This window comes from Propithecus coquereli, unplaced genomic scaffold (genome assembly GCF_000956105.1).
Source record: "Propithecus coquereli isolate 6110/MARCELLA unplaced genomic scaffold, Pcoq_1.0 Scaffold166, whole genome shotgun sequence".
Lineage (NCBI taxonomy): Eukaryota > Metazoa > Chordata > Mammalia > Primates > Indriidae > Propithecus > Propithecus coquereli.
In genome coordinates this window covers 4,683,715-4,700,992 of record NW_012141191.1, presented here as the reverse complement: position 1 = coordinate 4,700,992, position 17,278 = coordinate 4,683,715, and the positions used below count along the sequence as shown (strand labels likewise).

Below are 17,278 nucleotides of genomic sequence, written 5' to 3'. Positions count from 1 at the left end.
GTGTTTTAAAGTATATTAAAGAAAATCGTATTTTACCCCTTAATTATTCAGTATAAAGCTCTAAAAAATAACATTTTCTATATAGTTACAATATCATTTCAAACAAAATAAAAAATGTCTTTTTTATATCATTTATTACCCAGTCCACATTCAGATTTCCTTAATCATTCTGAACTGTCTTTTATGGTTGGTTTGTGGAAGCTAGTTTCTTCCAATCAAGGAACACACATTGCGTTCGGTTATTTATCTCAAGACTTTTATTTCTCACAGTTCTAGAGGCTGGGAATTCTAAGATCAAGGTACTGGCAGTTTTGGTGTCTAGTGAAAGCCAGCTTCTTGGTTCATAAGATTGGGCTTTCTTGCTGTGACCTCACATAGTGGAAGAAACTAGCTCTCTCTCCAGCATCTCTTTTATAAGGGCACAAGTTTCAATAATGAATGCTCCACCCTCATGACCTAATGACTCCCTAAAAGCCCCACCTCCTAATACCATCACCTTGGGCGATAGGATTTCAATATATGAATTTTGGGAGGACATAAGCATTCATCCAATTAAGCAAGGCTTAATTGGATTCAGGTTCAACTTTTTTCCCCAAGAATTTTTCATAGATGATGGTGTGTATTCATATCCCATAATTAGTGATGCTGAGATGATTGCAGAGTTATGATGGTCCCTTCCTATACCCTCCATTATTTTCTTCCTTGGGTCAAGCCAGTAGCCTGTGGGGTAAACTTTGTACCATGTGCATATTCGGTTCCGTATCAAGTTTACCCAGTTGTTTTGGCAATTATTAGTGATTCTTCCTTGAGTTGATTACTTCATTAGGGGTTTCAAAATGGTGATTTTTTCTAATTCTCTAATTCTATTTACATGTTTTAGCAGGCGTTTTTCTATAAACTGGGCATTTTCCTCACAACTGGGCTAATTGGTTATCTTGAAACATAATTCCTTCTAGAAAGGCAGAATATATGTTTCTTTCTTTCTTTTTTTGATTACCATTTTTTAGAGTAAGGATTTGGTGAATTAGCCAGCTCCACCGGACAAATGAATTTTGTTTTTTTCACTTTCACTTTTTTGAATATCACTATGGATGCTTTGATTTTTATATTTAATTTGAATGGATTAGTGAATAAATGAGAAGATACTTTTTACCTGTTTTTGTAGTTTTTATGTGGATATGGGAACTAATCTAAAAAATCCCCAGAAGTATTTTAATTCCCCTTTAAAGATGCAAACCATGTCATACTATATAGAGCAGAAGACAAATAACTATGTACAAAGAATCAATAGTATCATTTAAATGAATTGTGATTAAGCTGAGTTTGTAACCAATTGGTTTTTGATCCTGTTTCTATTTCCATGTGCTTCAAAGCCTCCTCAGTGGTTTAGATCTTCTATATATCAAATTATTCATGGCTAAAGCAATGCCTTTGCTCTTTTCAGGGTGTGTATACCTAAGAGCAATCTCTCTATTTCTCCTCTTTGTTCTCATCTTTTTTAGTCCTAAACTACCTTCAATAATGGATGAGTGACAGCACTGTACCTGCCTCAAGATGTTTGTGACTTTTTCTAGAATTCTCTTTCTTTGGAAATGGCATTGTATATTAGCACTGTCAAATGGAGCTTTCTCTGGTGATGGAAAAGTTCTATAATCTGCACCAGCCACTAGCCACATGTGGATATTGAATGCTTGAAATGTAGCTAGAGAAACTGAAGAACTGGATTTTGCATTTTCCTTAATTTTAATTAAAATAGAAATTTAAATATTAATGGCTATAAGTTGTTAGTAGCTACCATACTAGATACCACAGATCTATAACTTAAGTGTTTAAAATCTGTTTTCGAAAATGGAGTCAGACTGTTACAACCAAAAACAACCATAGGTTACATTAAAATAAGTCACCAAGTACTATAAATACACGTTAGGCAGATACAAACCAGATTTTTTCATGTGATAATCATGTCCTCTTTTAACTTTAGCCTTGGAGGTGGTGAAGTATGGTAGGAAAAACCCTGTATTGGCAGCTGGAAAGCTTGCCTTCTTTTCCTACCTCTGCCATACAAGTTGGAGGGCAACTGTGTTAGCCTCTTGAAATGCCTAGAAACCACTTGTTTCTTCACCTAAAAATCAGGTATGACAGCATCTCTAAATTATCCTGGAAATCTAATGAAGCAATGCATATGAAAGCACTTTTTGTAACATCTATAGCACTGAGAAATGCAAAGGAGTATTATTTCCTGAAATGTAAAGGAGTATGATCAACTGAATATATCTCAGATAATTATGATTTGACTGTATGCATTGAATAAAGCCCCTTGGCTAACAACTTACAGCTCTGTTGTAAGTTTTAGCCAAGAGAAAATCCATTTATTGACTAGCCATGCACTATACCGGTCACATGATGATTAGCAATAATAATATTAACATACAGTGCCTCTTACAGAATTCAATAACTTCTCAGTGCCTTGTGAAATCTTTCAGAGGGGGAAGCTGAAGTACAGTGGTATGAGGAAGGCTAGGTCAGCAGGGGACTTGGAATGTTCTCCAGATAGATGCCTGCACAGGTTGTATTTGATACCAATTGGCCGTGAAAAGCTGGGTGCTCTAAAGGATGAGAATACACTTGATTTGGCGTTTACTAGAACTGTCTGGGGAACAAATCTTGGTGTGGCCCAAAGACAAGGAACAGAAGTTTGGAAGTGAAGCGGAGTGGGATGAGATGGGTGGTAGGGGCAGTGTGTGTGTGTGGGGGGGGTTGGGGAGTGGGGAGTAGGGAGGGAAGAAAAAGGAAGCAAGAGAGGGAAACCTGTGCTTCAATATCCAGGGCTTCTTTTCTAGAATGGATCTGAAAGCCAGGGGTTGGGTGGCTCAAGCTCCCATCTCTGGAAGGGAAAAAGAACTGGGTGGAGATTGCTCTGTATTTTCTCCTAGTGTTCACTACAGAGTAGGTGAATGGGAAGAGCAACAATAATCCAGACATTAGGGAGGGCAGGTTTGTGATGCATTAGAAAACTCTAACGAGCCTTTCATAACTCTATCTTGCTTCCCTTTCTGAATCACCATCACCAAGTTGTGGAATTAGGAAATCTATCATGTGAGCAATAGCAAACTTGAGGGAGCCCTTGATTTCATTGATCTCCATGTTTGGGTCAGTTCATTCTTGACACTTCTAGCCTCTAGTCTTCATTCACTCTTTTTATGGGGAAGTAAAAGGAGTGGGAGAGGTTGTGAGAACAGCTGGGCCCTCCCAGTTGCTGGAGTGGTTATTTTAAGCTTTGTTTAATGTGTCCAGAGACCCAGATGGCATTTTTAACTAAGCTGCTTTATTAAATCTTGTGATAAAGCATAATGATGTTTATTGAAAAGGCAGACACACATCAGCAACATTATGTATGAAACTTTCCCTAAGAATTTTCTATAAAACATCTGTTCTCTTTGAGCTCTTTGTGAACTCTGGAAATTTGCTAGCTTCTATGCAGACTTGTGGACTAGAAGTTGGAATCCACTTTTGGAGAAGTCCAAGCATAGGTATTGAATTAATCAACCTAAACTCTCAGTTTTGGGGCTCTGGATACTCTTCTGTTGGACAGCAGTAACATAAACAAGTACTGTAATAGAATTTGAACAAGATTGTTTGGGAGTAATAGGCAGGAAAAATAGGCGTGAATTGCCAGGGATGTTTAAATTGAAGGTAAAAAGCTAGGGCTTCAATGTCCTGTGTCAGCCTATAGCCTTGAGAGTTAGTTTGCAAACACTCAAAGGCACCAATGTGTCTTTACTGCTTATACTTGCATAGCCAGAGGGAAATTTCTAGAATATATACAAGACTTGTTAAAATGAAAATCCACATTCTCTGAGTCTTTGAATATCTTTCATCTCTGATATTTTTAGTGACATCAACTTTTGGAGTAATGCCTTTATTTGCATGAAAAGGAAAATTCCAGGAATATTCAACCCCCAAAGAAGTTCTTTTTCTGGGCCTGAAGGCATGGAAGTTTTTAACTTTCTCTTTCCCTTTCCAAGTCTGTATTAATAGGTATTTTGTATAAATATAATATGTAATTATTGCCTTTCTATTGTTTTCCTCTAATAAGAGTCCTAGTTTTTAGCTAGGGGTATCTAGTTTTGTATTTAGGAATTTATAATGGAAACAGAAAGGATCTGAAATCAGAGGGCAAGAGTTTATTCTATTTGACAAGAGACCTACAAAATACTGTGAGAAGAGTTTTATAACAAATGACTAAAATCTATCATATATAAAAAGTTCTTCAAAATCAATAAGAAAATTCAAACAGTTCAATACAAACATTGTCAACAACAAATACATGAAAAGGTGATCAATCTTAAATCATAAGCAGAGAAATATAAATAAAAACAGTCCATCTATTTATAAAAAAAAAAAAGTTGAAAATACCCAGAGTTGGTGTAGGTGTTAAAAAATTATCATGTTTGTACACTATTGGTGGAAATTAAACTGATATATCTTTTGGTCAGGCAATTTGGCAGTATATATCTAAATTCATAGAGTAGTTGTCTAATAATGTAGGGATCCCTTAATCTGAGAATCTATCATGTAGATTTTCTAGAGCAACTCTGTACAAGAATACTCACTGCAGCATTTTGTTAAGGAAAACCTTGGAAACAATCTATATATTCAATACTAGAAAACAGGTACATAATTTATGACACAACCACCCAATAGATACCATTAAAATCTATAAACAAAGGATATGGATCTATATGTAATAAGAAAACGATATGAATGATAGCTTGTTAGGTGAAAAAAAGTGATTACCAGAGTATTGTGTATAGCGTGATCCCACTTTTGTGCATATAACATACGCATAAAAAATAGGGGTGGAAGACCATACTCCAAAGAGTCAATAGCAGAGACATCTGGAGGGTTTGTGTTTACCGTGGGGAGAGGAGAATCCTTTCCCTTTTTGCTTTGTAGATGTCTCAATTAAAATATATATATTTATGTGTATTACTTTCATAATTAAAATGCATCCATAAAGAATAATTAAGAAAAAAGGAAAAGGCCTGGATTTGAATCACGGTACTACCATTTGCAACTTGTATTACCTGGGGAAGTCACCTGACATCCTGGGGTTTATTTCCTCATTTGTAAAACGAGGGGAAGTAATAATACTTGCTCCATATCCTCCTGGGCATTGGAAGCATTTAATGTAGGATGGATTACAGTATTATGAATTATTTTATTTGTTCATATAACAATTATTACCAAAATATTTTGCTTGGTTTAAAATAAAAGAAGGACACGTGTGTGTGTGTGTGTTTTGTAGTCCCAGTAGCTTTGCTAATCGGAAGACACCTGCTGATGTGGTGATCACAGTTGCTCCGGTACAGCTTCCTCTTGATTTTTGGCATTCCCCCAGGCCACTGGCTAAGGCCAGGGTGGTGACTGGGGAAGGCCCGATGCCCTCTCTCCTCCCAGCATGCAGGCGTGCACCCACACACACACTTACGCACACACAGATACGCTACCACAGTACATGAAGTGGCAGCAGCTGCTCCGGCACAGACTTCCACTCAACGTAAAGGACTTTTTTGGTGTGGTCTCTGTCTTCCTGCTAAGAATGAGCTGAGTCGATGCCATGCTTTTCCATCTTAAACCTTTCTGAGGCTCAGGCTGCCCCCTTGCCCACCCCGCTGCCCCCGACTGAGGCTAGATCTTAATCTGCTCATTTCATGAGGATTTTCAATCCTAATGGAGTGGGCCATGTGACAGATTACTGGAAGGAACAGACCAAGCAGAGGCTAAGAGACTCCACGCTAATCTGTTGAGTAGTCTGAAAATGCACAGCTGCGGGAGCTTGCGATGCTTTAAAGTATTTTGGCAGGATGTTTGTCAGGGGGCCTGTTCCTGCGGCTCTGCTGAATGTTTGGGTAGGAGGCATAATCTTTTCTTGGACAGGATCTCCCAAATGTAAAGTGATAGAAGCTAATGTGGAATATAATACAGAAGATCCAGCTTGGCTGTCATAAATAACAGTAAATTGTTTAATCTTGCTGAGTTGTAAATCTGTGATTGCCAGAGGTCCTTAGTTCACTGGAACAGAGCGTAAGGGGTGGGGGCGCTTAGCAAATGGGCAGTTATTTTCTAGCCAGACAGACACTGGTCTGGTGGAATTTATTTAAAAATCCATACAAATTTATTTTAATTGATCGTGACAATCACTCGGAGAAAGCACATGGCTCTAAGAGAAGCGAGTTCTTGTTTTGTTCTGTTCTACCTATAAAGAATATATATATATATATGTAGATATATATAAAAGTGTGTGTGTGTATATAATATATATATTCTATCTATATATAAATGTGCCAGAGATACTGAGTTCTTTGTTCAGGGGATATATATATATATATTTAATTTCTGTCTACCTATGAAGGTGCCAGCTATAAAGTGTTCTTAAACATTTTGATAGTTTATCATGTAGCATATGATTGTGCATGTGTGCACAGACCCCCTGCCCATAAAGCTATGTCTTCTTCCCTGGATATATTTAAGAAGAAGATAAAACAGAGTCTAAAATGTTTGAAGACTTCACAGAAATGAAGGAATTACCTAAATGTTCCCAAATGACCTATGTTTATTTCTATGACGATGAATAGAACTTGTGCTGGAGCAGGATGGACCAAGAGTAAGAAATATAAGCGGCATTTGTCTGACTGTTCTAGGAAGAAATCACTTTTGGAAGGGCACCTTTGTGCAGCGACCTCAATGACATTGATAAATTAGCAGCCCAGCCTGGTACGTACAAATGGGCAGGGCTAATCAGAGGCACAGATGGGGAAAATCAAAGAAGGTCCAGGTCAGGACAAGGACACAGACCCGGGCCTGCCACTGCCTCCTGTGGACATCAGCAGCTTCTCAGTGAGCAGATTTATGGTTAAAGAAGAAAGACATTGCAGTTATGTTAGCATGTTACAACTCATTTGTTGCTTACTTATTGGCAAACTACATCCAGTTTAATTTATATCATTGTGTGGGTTTAGTCCTCAAACATGTTTTCTATGTATAAAAATTTGAGGTAGAAGAACACTTTTATATTGGTCAATAAACAATAGTACATTTAAATAATAGAAGACTATACAGCCATTAAAATCATATCATGGAAGAATGTTATTAATAAGTGACATGGAAAGACAGACTCAAGGGAAGGGTTAGATACAGTAAGTAAATGACAATGATCCCTTTTGTAAAAATACATAAGTGAAATAGAGATAGAGACCGAGACACATAGACAAAGTCTACATACAAAATGTTAATGGTGGTTATTTTTACGTGGTAAGACTACAGGTGATTTTTATTTTTATTTTCTTCTTGTTTAAGTATACTTCACAAATGTTCAAAATAAAAATATTCCAGGTTAGTAAGACAGCAACAACAACAAATTTATTCAATTACTATTAAGAAATGACACTAGCAAGGAAGGCAAGTGAACTGTATCGAGAGTCTGTTGGTGCCGGATGCTGTGAGCTGGAGCTTGGTTACGTCACTTCCTTTCACCCTCCATCATATGGTCTTTTAGATCTTCTAGATAACAAAACCGAGATACAGAAGGATTTAGCATCTTGCCCAGAGTCACATAGGCAATAGGGAGCAAAGTCAGTTTTTACAGCCTTTCCTGCTGAACACCAAAATCTCGGCTTTTCCCAGGGTACTCAACTCGGCTTTCTTGACCTGCGTAAACCCAGTGGACACTTGCACTTCTTATCCTGGTGTCCAGGTGGGGCAACCACCTGATAAAACAGCAGCAAGCAGAGCCCTTTTTTGTTTTAGTGAGTCAGACCCTTTACCTTAAAGGTAAAGATTTCAGAGTATTTTCCATGTACTGAATTGCCTAATTACAAGGAGAAATATATTTCCTATTTTCACCACCCCATTTTGCAGCCGAGGAAAATGAGATTTCCTGGTCTTTTCAACAAAATCTTGAGAATTGGGTGGGCTGATCGAGGAACAAAACTTGGGTTATACTTCTAGATGCCTATGACTTTTCTGTGCTTGTTCAGATGTTAGGAATTGAAGGTGAAATCCATGTTGGTTTGGTCCTAATGAACTCTCAGCCCTCCCTCCAGCCCTCCTGTGTGTGTGTAAAGACTTCCAGGGTACAGGAAGCTGAGGAGGAGCTTTCTGGCTCCCATCTGGTCTCCATGTAATGAAGCCTATAACTGCACAATTATCCATGTGCAAATGAAGAAGTCCCTTGATGTTTGGAAAACCACAACATCCGTGCCTTTGTTATTTCTTGCAATTCCACTTAGCCATCTCCTGCTTACTCATACGCAGCAGTACGCAAGGGTTGGCGTTCTGCAATCCATGGCAGCTTGGCTTTGGGCTTTGTTCATGTGGGTTTCTGGTTTTTGTTTTTTGTAACTGAGAAGACAGGCAACAGGCATCTTTGTGTATATGGCTCTCCACAGCACTTGGCAGATGAAACTGGTGGTGGCTGTGTGGTCTTGTAGAGCACTTTCTCTGTGAAGCACCAAGGAAGTTTGTGTTTATTGTGCTCCTCACTCTCTCTAGTTCACTTTGAGAATCTCAGGGATATCACACAGTGAGCAGAGGATATTGAGGACAGTCACACACATTTTTTCTTTTCCCTTTTTCCTTAAGTGACTTATTTAAAGTGAGAAGGGAATCATAACAGGCAAGTCTAATTTAAGAGAGTTCACACAGAAAAACAATCCTGTTTTCATTAGTGTTATGTTGCTGGAGAAAACACATTTAGAATCAAAATTCTGCATCTACTGTAAGATTTTAGCCAGAAGGTTTAAATTGTACAACCCTGCTCTCTCTAGGACTTTAATTTGAGCTAATTAGAAACTATAGTCATACTAAATCTAATTTGGAAGAGTGGTTGTTAACATTTTGAAAAAAAAGTTGTCAGAAATAAAATCATTAAAAAAATTTGTATATGGCACATGATGTGAAGAAATAGAAGTGCTGGGGAAGAGCTTTCATGTAATAAATTTTTCTCTTTCTCAGGATACTGGTCCAAGGCATGTGGAGGGGCATATTAATTACCTTGGTCCCAGATATGCCCATTTGTGAGTGGAGACAACATGATACAATCTAGGTGAGATTTAAGGCTTGATGGGAGGCATTGACATCAAGTTAGAAGAATAGACTCAGAGAGAGTCTAAGTAACTTCACTGCAGGAAATGAGGCAATTGCACATGGCTACCTACTGCGTCTTCCTATCCCCAAGCATTTAGAAGTCACAACTGGGTAGGAACAAGTTCATCCTGCATCTGTCTTTCTATCTGTGTGTCTGAGAAAGTCTGTGCCTTGCAGATGTGTCTGCAGGGCCTGTGTGATAATGCGCATATATCTACCTATGGATCCTGGGAGTTGTGTCTGTGTGCCTCCGATGTGTGTAAGTGACAGTGGACTAGGATCTACCCTTACCCCTTTGCACGTAGGAGCTTAAGGAGGTGTTTCTTAGTGGCAATAATGTCCATCAGGTTGAGTGCACCTTCTGGAGGGTGGGGTTGGGTTTCCTTTCTTCCAGCCAAAGCCAAACCCCATAGTATAGGAGCTTTAGCAAGGGGGCAGTGGGATGCCACATCTTGGTCCTCCTTGGGCTGTAGCCTGGGTTTCACTTGGAATAAAAGTCAAATGTTGCCTGCTTCGATGCTGTAAACAAAACCAAAGCCAATTATGCAGACCATCTTTTCCTTGCAGGCTAGCAGTCTGCTACATTGACAGAGGGTATTTCTAGGACTTTTTCAGAGAGTGAAATGATAGTTTAAGGGATAATCTTCTATTTGAAAATGAACTTTAAATGTTGGAGGGGGATGTGGGATTTGGGGAAGACAATAGCGTGATCTGTGCCATGTTTAATTTTACAGAGAGTTTTTCTTTGTAGAATCTCATCTTAAGTGGATTTTTCGTCTTGGCTTTGCAGATAAAGATATTGGGCCTCAGAGAAGTTAAATGATTCACCCTATGTCAGGGGTAGAGCCAAGATTCATATCTAGGTCTTTGAAATTCAAGTTGAGAGCTTTTTCTTTTGGAGACAACAGGGTCTCCAAAAATTGTATTTCTTTTTATCAATTACTAGATCTTGAAAGCCATAACTTTTCGGAGAACATCTGTCTTGGCCTAATTGGGAAAAGAAGAGTACCTAGAAGAGGGAAAGACATAGATATATGGAGGAGAAAGTGACATGAAGACAGAGACAGAGATTGGAGTGATGCGGATGCAAGCCCAGGAATGCGTGCAGCCTTCAGAGAGTGGAAGAGGCAAGGGAGGACCCTCCCCTAGAGCCTCAGAGGAAGCGTGGCCCTGCCTACACCTTGCCTTTGGACTTTTGGCCTCTAGGACTATGAGAGAATAAATTTCTATTTTTTTTTAGCCACCAAGTTTATGGCGATTCGTTACAGTGACCTTAGAAAACTAATATAAATTTTGTACTAGTTTACAGATTTTATATTGATTTCTCAGAGCTCCTGAAACAAATGGCCACAAATTTGATGGTTTAAAACAACTGAAATTTATTCTTTCAGTTGTTTCTTCTCCTGTGCATGTGTCTTCTCTTCTGTATGTCTGTTCTAGGGAGTACAAAGTACTGCCCCTTCCATGATGGAAGTGGTCCAAATGAATCAACCTGCCACCAGGTGTCTGGCTGATCACCCTGAGGATGGTGCCATGTGGGGCCTCAGTGTGGTCTCTGCTGCTGGCAGTTTGGGCAGTCAGCAGTGGCCATAGCCAGGTTGGCCTTGGTGAGTGGAAGTCCATGTTGTTGAGCCCATGCATAACCTCCCTGTCTGTCATCATGGCCACTTGTTCATAAGCCCATTGGATAACGACAGAAGTGGCTGGAGAAAGAGGCTGACTGGTGTCCACAGAACTGGTCATCCTATCTGCTTGATTATCCAAATAGTCCTCTGCTGAAGTCACCCTTTGCTGAGTGTTCACATGGGACACAAATATCTTCATGATTTTCTGTGTTTTACCTTAGAAGCCCCATTACTTGCTCTCCTACAGCCCCTGAGTGCCTGTCACCCCCCCAGATGCCCCTCAACCAGACTGATAGACAGTGGCCAGCACTTCCTCCTTTCCCTGGTATTGCTGGATTAATGAGTGAGTCTCATGTAGGTAAAATTTCCAGTTATCTAGAATTTAATCTTCTGTTAATACTCCAATTGTAACTAAAATATTTCAGGTTAAAATTTTACTCAAGTTTAATTACTCACTTTAACCTTCTTAAACAGAATGGATATTACCTTTTGAAAAAATTGAAATTTCATAAGATAAAGACTCTATTTGTAATCTCTCCTACTTAACAAACAAACTGCACAGCACACATTTATTTCTGTATTTTTTACAAGTCCTTGCCCCCAAAGTATACATAATTTTACATTGTTGTAATAGCATAAAAATAATTTGGTATTCTACATTTTTTATTTAGCATTAAAACATTGTCTATATTCCTTTTTCTGCCACTTAAGAAAATGCAGGTTGTTGTAAAAAAATAAATGTGAAATGTAGGCAATTTTTATTGCCTTAAATACAATAGGAAGTTATTTCTCACTCATGTAATAGTCTAATGTGGATGTTCCTGGTGGGCAAAGACTCTTGTCTATTCAGCGGGACAGGGACCCAGGTTCCTTCCATCTTGTGGCTCCGGCATCTCCTAGAGCCACATGGGCACCTGTACTGGGCCTGTAGATGAGGAAAGAGGCAGTGTAGAGAAAACATATCTGCTTCCTAGGATCCTCAGCCCAGAAGAAACACAGATTACTTTTGTTCTCATTCTTGTACTAGTTTATCACCCATTGTCCAAATGTGTCATGTGGCCACACTTAGATGCCAGGGTGGGCTGGAAAATGCAGTTCTGGCTGGGCAGCTGTTCCTCCACAACAACTCTGTGCTATGGGAGGGGGATCACGCATTTTTGTGACTTCTCTCCAGGTCTATATACTTTTCATAATTTTCCTTTTAAATGTCTGAACAATATTCCATAAGTTGATACATCACACTTTAACAGGTTCTTCATTATTAGACATTTATGAAGATTGTTTTTAAATTTTAATTTTTTAGTAAATGGCACTGCAGGAAGTATCTACATGTATATACCTTTCTCCTTTTAAAAGGTTATGTCTTTGAGAATAATTCTGAAAAATGGGAGAAAGAGAAAATTATTAACAAAAGTTACTAATATTTTTCAGATTCTTGACTCTCCAGGCTTATTACTTGAGGGCAGTGACTAAGTTGTGATCATTTATCGGTAGGGTCTTCTACATTGCTGTTGAGTATGGTAGGTACTCAATAAAAAGAGTTGAATGACTACATGCATTTGATAATAAGAGCATGTGGAAAACAATTTATCATGGCTCTGGATAATAATATGAGTGCAATTATTGTCCTTTGCCTTTCCTGTTTTGATTAGTGGCACCACTATCCATCACGATATTCCAGGTATAAAGCTGAGAGTTATTCTCCATTCCTTCCTCATTGCTTCTATATTAGCTATTTATTGCTGTCGCGGCCCGGATTGCAGAACGGGGGATGGACACAGAAAGAAACACACAGACACACACACAAGACGTATAAGACTGCAGTACCCGATTTGTACCAGTCGTTTTATTTATATACTTTTTCTATGTCCGGCAGCTACTTCCTGGCACGTGACTACCTTGGGCACCTTGAGGAAAACACATTTTCATTCCTTCCAGACGATTGCTCAATGGAAGCAGATGTTTGCATCTTAACTTCTTGTATCTTAACTTCTTTATCTCATTACCATATGTAGGACAATGAGTCACCTTGGCTTGTTTGCAAGACCCCAGGCGCTTGGTTATCTGTCATAAAGCCGTCCGTCATGAGGAATAGTTCTGTTTGTCCAACAGGCCGTGTCCGGACCTATTGTGGTCTGGCCCCAAGGAGAGCACATCCAGTTTCGCTGACTCTGGGCTTAAGCCAATTTTTGCCCAGGGACGGTTCCTACAATTGCTGTGTAAGAAATTACCACAGAATTTAGTGGCTTTAAGCAGCAACACATATGTATTGATTCACAGATTCTGTGAGACAGGAGATGAGTTGTTCTGGCTTGGGAACTCTCATGAGGTCATAGTCACATGTTGATAGGGTTTTTGTCTTATGAAGGCTTGAAGGGGCTGGAGGATTCACTACAAGATGGCTCAGTCACATGGTTGGCAAGGTGGTGCTGGCTGTTGGCGGGAGGCCTTGGTTTGTCTCCACAGGGTTCCTTGAGTGTCTTCATGACATGGTGTCTGCCCTGTTCCAGAATGAGCAGTCTAAGAGAGCAGGGCAGAAGTGTCCATGTCATTTGTGACCTCACCTTGGAAGCCACACACTATCACTTCTGCAGTATTATACTGGTCGCCCAGATCTGTGCTATTGAGTGTGGGAGGGGACTGCACAAAGGCACAAATGCCAGAAGGCAATGGTTGGGGCCATTTTGGAAGCTGGCCACCACAGCTCCTCTCTTTCGTATATTCCAGTCCATCTCATGTTCAGCTCATTCTCCTTCCAAAAATCTCTGTGAGATCGAATAACTCCTCTTCATTTCTGCTGCCTCTAGCCTGGTCCAAGATACTATCAACGTTCCACTGGGATAGCCTCCCATCTGATCTTCCTCCTTCTCATCTTGCTACTTTTCTATATATTTTTCACATAGCAGTCATTCATCATTCATTTATTTTTTTTATTAATTTATCCAGCAAATATTTATTGTACACTTACCACATGCCAGATTTGTTCTAGGTTTTTGGGATATTGCAGTAAAACAATCCTTGGGGCTTGTATACAGTGGGGAAATAAATAATGTGGAAAATCTTAGGTGGTAATACGTGTGATACAGGAAATTGTAGCAGGTAAGGGAAATAGAGAACAATAGGGAAGTTATGGATTTATGGGTACTGCATTATATAGGGCTGTCAAGGGTGCTATTGTTGCTTAGGCAACACTGGAACAGAAACCTCTTGCACAGAACATGGGGAGCAAGTATGTGAATACCTGGGAAGGAGTCTTCTAAGCTGAGGGAAGAGAAAATGCAAAGGCCCTGAGGCAGGATCATGTTTGGTGTGTTTGAAGAAGAAACAGCAAGCTGTTACCATGGCTGGACAGAGGGAGGGTGGGAAATGGAGAGTGGTAGGGGATGGGGTTAAGATCGTGTAGGGCTTCGTTGACTCTGATGAAGTCTTTGGTGTGTTTATTTGCTTATAATCTGTCTCCTCTACTTGGAACTACACATTCTGTGGATGTTGTGGTGTGTGTGTCTTTCCATACTAAATCATCCCAAGACTGCCCTGCTTTGGAGTTTTCATGTTTGCTCTTTTTGTCTCTCCTGTATCTCTTTCCCTCTGTGTCTTTTCTCATTATTATATCTGGTCAGTGACTGACCTCTAGCAATGTTGGTGCCAGGGTAACTTTGCTGTTGGACTGGATGCTAGAGCTTGCTTTGGCTTGTGGGCTACATCAATATTTCTCAAATGAATTATCTGGGAAGATAGGAGGGGATCCTGTTAAAATGAAGATTCTTATTTGGTAGGTCTGCGGTGGGCTTTGAAGTTCTGCATTTCTGTCAAGCTTGCAGGTGATGCCCATGCTGCCGGTCCTTTGAGTAACAAGGGAGCTTGGTTGCCAAGCTTGGCTGAACACTGGAATCACCTATGAAGCTTTAAAAACTACTAATGTCTGGATCTTGCCCCCAGAGATTGCTATATAATTAGTCTGGAATATAGTTTGAGTACTGGGATTTTTAAAAGCTTCATAATTGATTCTAACTTGTAGAAACATTTGAAGACTACTGGATTGGATGATATTGAACGCTATTTTAAAACAAAGTGTAGTGAGTAATGTTCTTCAGGGCTGTGTTGCTAACTTTCTAAAAAGTCAGTTTTGTAGCTACAGGAGTCTGTCCACACCCATGGATGACCTCCAGATCTTGGCTTAGCATGACTGGATAGTTTCTCCAATGTCCTTAGCACTTGCTGTCACTTAGCAGCAGAAATAGAATTTCTGCCTTCAGGAGAGTGGTAGTTCCTGAAAAGTCCAGTTAAAGTGTGCCTGCTGACGATGAGTTGTAGTAAACCAGGTCCCCTGCTCTGTGAACTTGTTCCCAGGTCAAGAGAGCAGGGGAAGCAGAAAAGCACTCCTTTCTTTATTCTTTTAATTTCTAGCATGTTCACGTGCATAGTTTCTGAGTCAGTACCCAACTAAGAACATTTTGTGTGGTTCAAGCTAACCCCTTGGTCATCAAAAGCAGATGTTTCAAACTGCTGAAGATCATTGAGGCATATCCTATTTATAGATTAATCACTGACTACTAGAGGGGGGTTCCCCAAATGGTGTTAGAGACATTGGGCAGGAGAGAGAATGCAAGAGCTCTTCCTACCCCTCCTCCCCTAAACTAAAGCCCATTCATTTCATTTTGCCAAGTGATTGTGTGTTAACAGAACCTGGGACACTTTCCTGTTGAAATGCTTTCAATCCCTTGCAACTGGATTTACATTTTTTTTCCTGTTGGTCTAGATTGGACGACTGATTATTGGACAGAATGGCATCTTGTCAACACCTGCAGTTTCCTGCATTATCAGGAAGATCAAGGCAGCTGGTGGAATCATCCTAACAGCCAGCCATTGCCCTGGAGGACCAGGGGGAGAGTTTGGAGTGAAGTTTAATGTTGCCAATGGAGGTATGTGGTTTAGAATATGCCTTAATAATCATGATTTCTTTCCTCTTATATCATCATAGTCTTACAATGACCCTCTGGTGGTAGACAAGCAAGGTGGAGAGGAAATGGCTCAGAAAAATCCAATGAGGTGCCTGTGGTGACTTGACAAGAAAGTGGCCTAATGGGCTCTTGAACTCATTTGGTCGGTCTCTTGTAGTCCTGCACTCCTCAGCACAGTGAAGTAGTTGAATAGTTGATACTTATCTGATATGAAAGGACTCTGGGTTCTAAAGTTGAAATATACCCTGAAGGTCACTTAGACTGTTCTCCTCATTTTACAGATAAACAAATTGAAGCTCTAAGAGGCCAAGTTATTGCCAAAGGCCACATGGTCATGCACGGTCAGACAAATGATTTTTAGCTTAAGTTCAGGCCTCTTGCTTTCTCACAGCATTAACTTTCTGTCACTGAAATGCATAGAATTATTTAACTTTTTATTATATTTGTAGCAGTTTACAACTTGGAGGTCCTCATGGGGGGTGGAATATATGTATAGAAATGAATTTCTTAAAAAAATTGAACATACATAAAAGGAAGGGTAATAACAGGCACCATGTATCCATTCCCTAGTTTTCCATTTTTCTTATCATGTTTTTTCTGAAGAATTTTAAGGCAAATTACAGCATGAGAACATTTCACACCTATTGTTTTTATGCATCTCTTAAAAATAAAGACATAATCCTGCATAACTATATTAACATACCTAACAAAAATAATAATTCTCTAATATCATGTGAAACCTAATCTATAGTCAAATTTTCCCAGTGATCCAAAAAATGTTATTTACAGCTGTTTTATTCAAATCAGGAGGCATCTCAGAACCATGTATTTGGTTGTTCAGTCTCTTAAATCTTTTAAAAATCTAAAACATTGAGTCTGTTTGTGTATGTGGGTGGGAGCTGAATTTTAACCAATAACAATTACTATTATGAATTATTTCTGGTTCCAGGCAAAACAGTGCCTTCTAAAGGGAAATTTTATTATCCCTCCCTCCTTGCAGCCACTTTATATATTATCCAAAAAAAATAAGCTTTATTGATGTTGAGTGTTTTAAAACAAGAACCACCATAATCACAAAACAAAAAACTATAGCAGATACACAAATAAGAAAGAGAAAGGAATCAAACTTTGCACTACAGAAAATCACCAAATCACAAAGGTAGACAATGAGAGAGCAAGAAAGGAACAAATGGTCTATAAAGCAACCAGAAAACAGTTAACAAAATGGCAGGAGTAAATTATTACCTATCAATAATAACCTTGAATGTAAGTGGATTAAACTCTCCAATAAAAGACTTAGAATGGCTGAGTGGATAAAAACAAAAGATCCAACTATGTGCTGTCTATAAGAGACCTGTTTTAGTTTTAAGAACACATAGAGGCTGAAAGTTAAGAGATGGAAGAAGGTATTTCATGTAAAGAGTAATCAAAAGAAAGCATAAGTGGCTATACTTATGTCAGGTAAAATAGATTTCAAGTCAAAAACTGTTACAAGAGACAAAGAAGGTCATTATTTAATGATAAAGGGGTCAATTCATCAAGAAG

General features: G+C 39.2%; 1 protein-coding gene across 1 annotated transcript in view; it reads left to right on the top strand.

Annotated features, from left to right (window-relative positions):
- The window catches only part of LOC105808033 (phosphoglucomutase-like protein 5), a 35,701-nt gene that overhangs the window by 3,057 nt on the left and 15,366 nt on the right, over positions 1 to 17,278 (top strand). Inside the window, exon 2 of the mRNA XM_012641591.1 lies at positions 15,532 to 15,694. Within this exon, the coding sequence (XP_012497045.1) occupies positions 15,532 to 15,694 (163 nt within the window). The remainder of the gene's footprint in view (positions 1 to 15,531; positions 15,695 to 17,278) is intronic.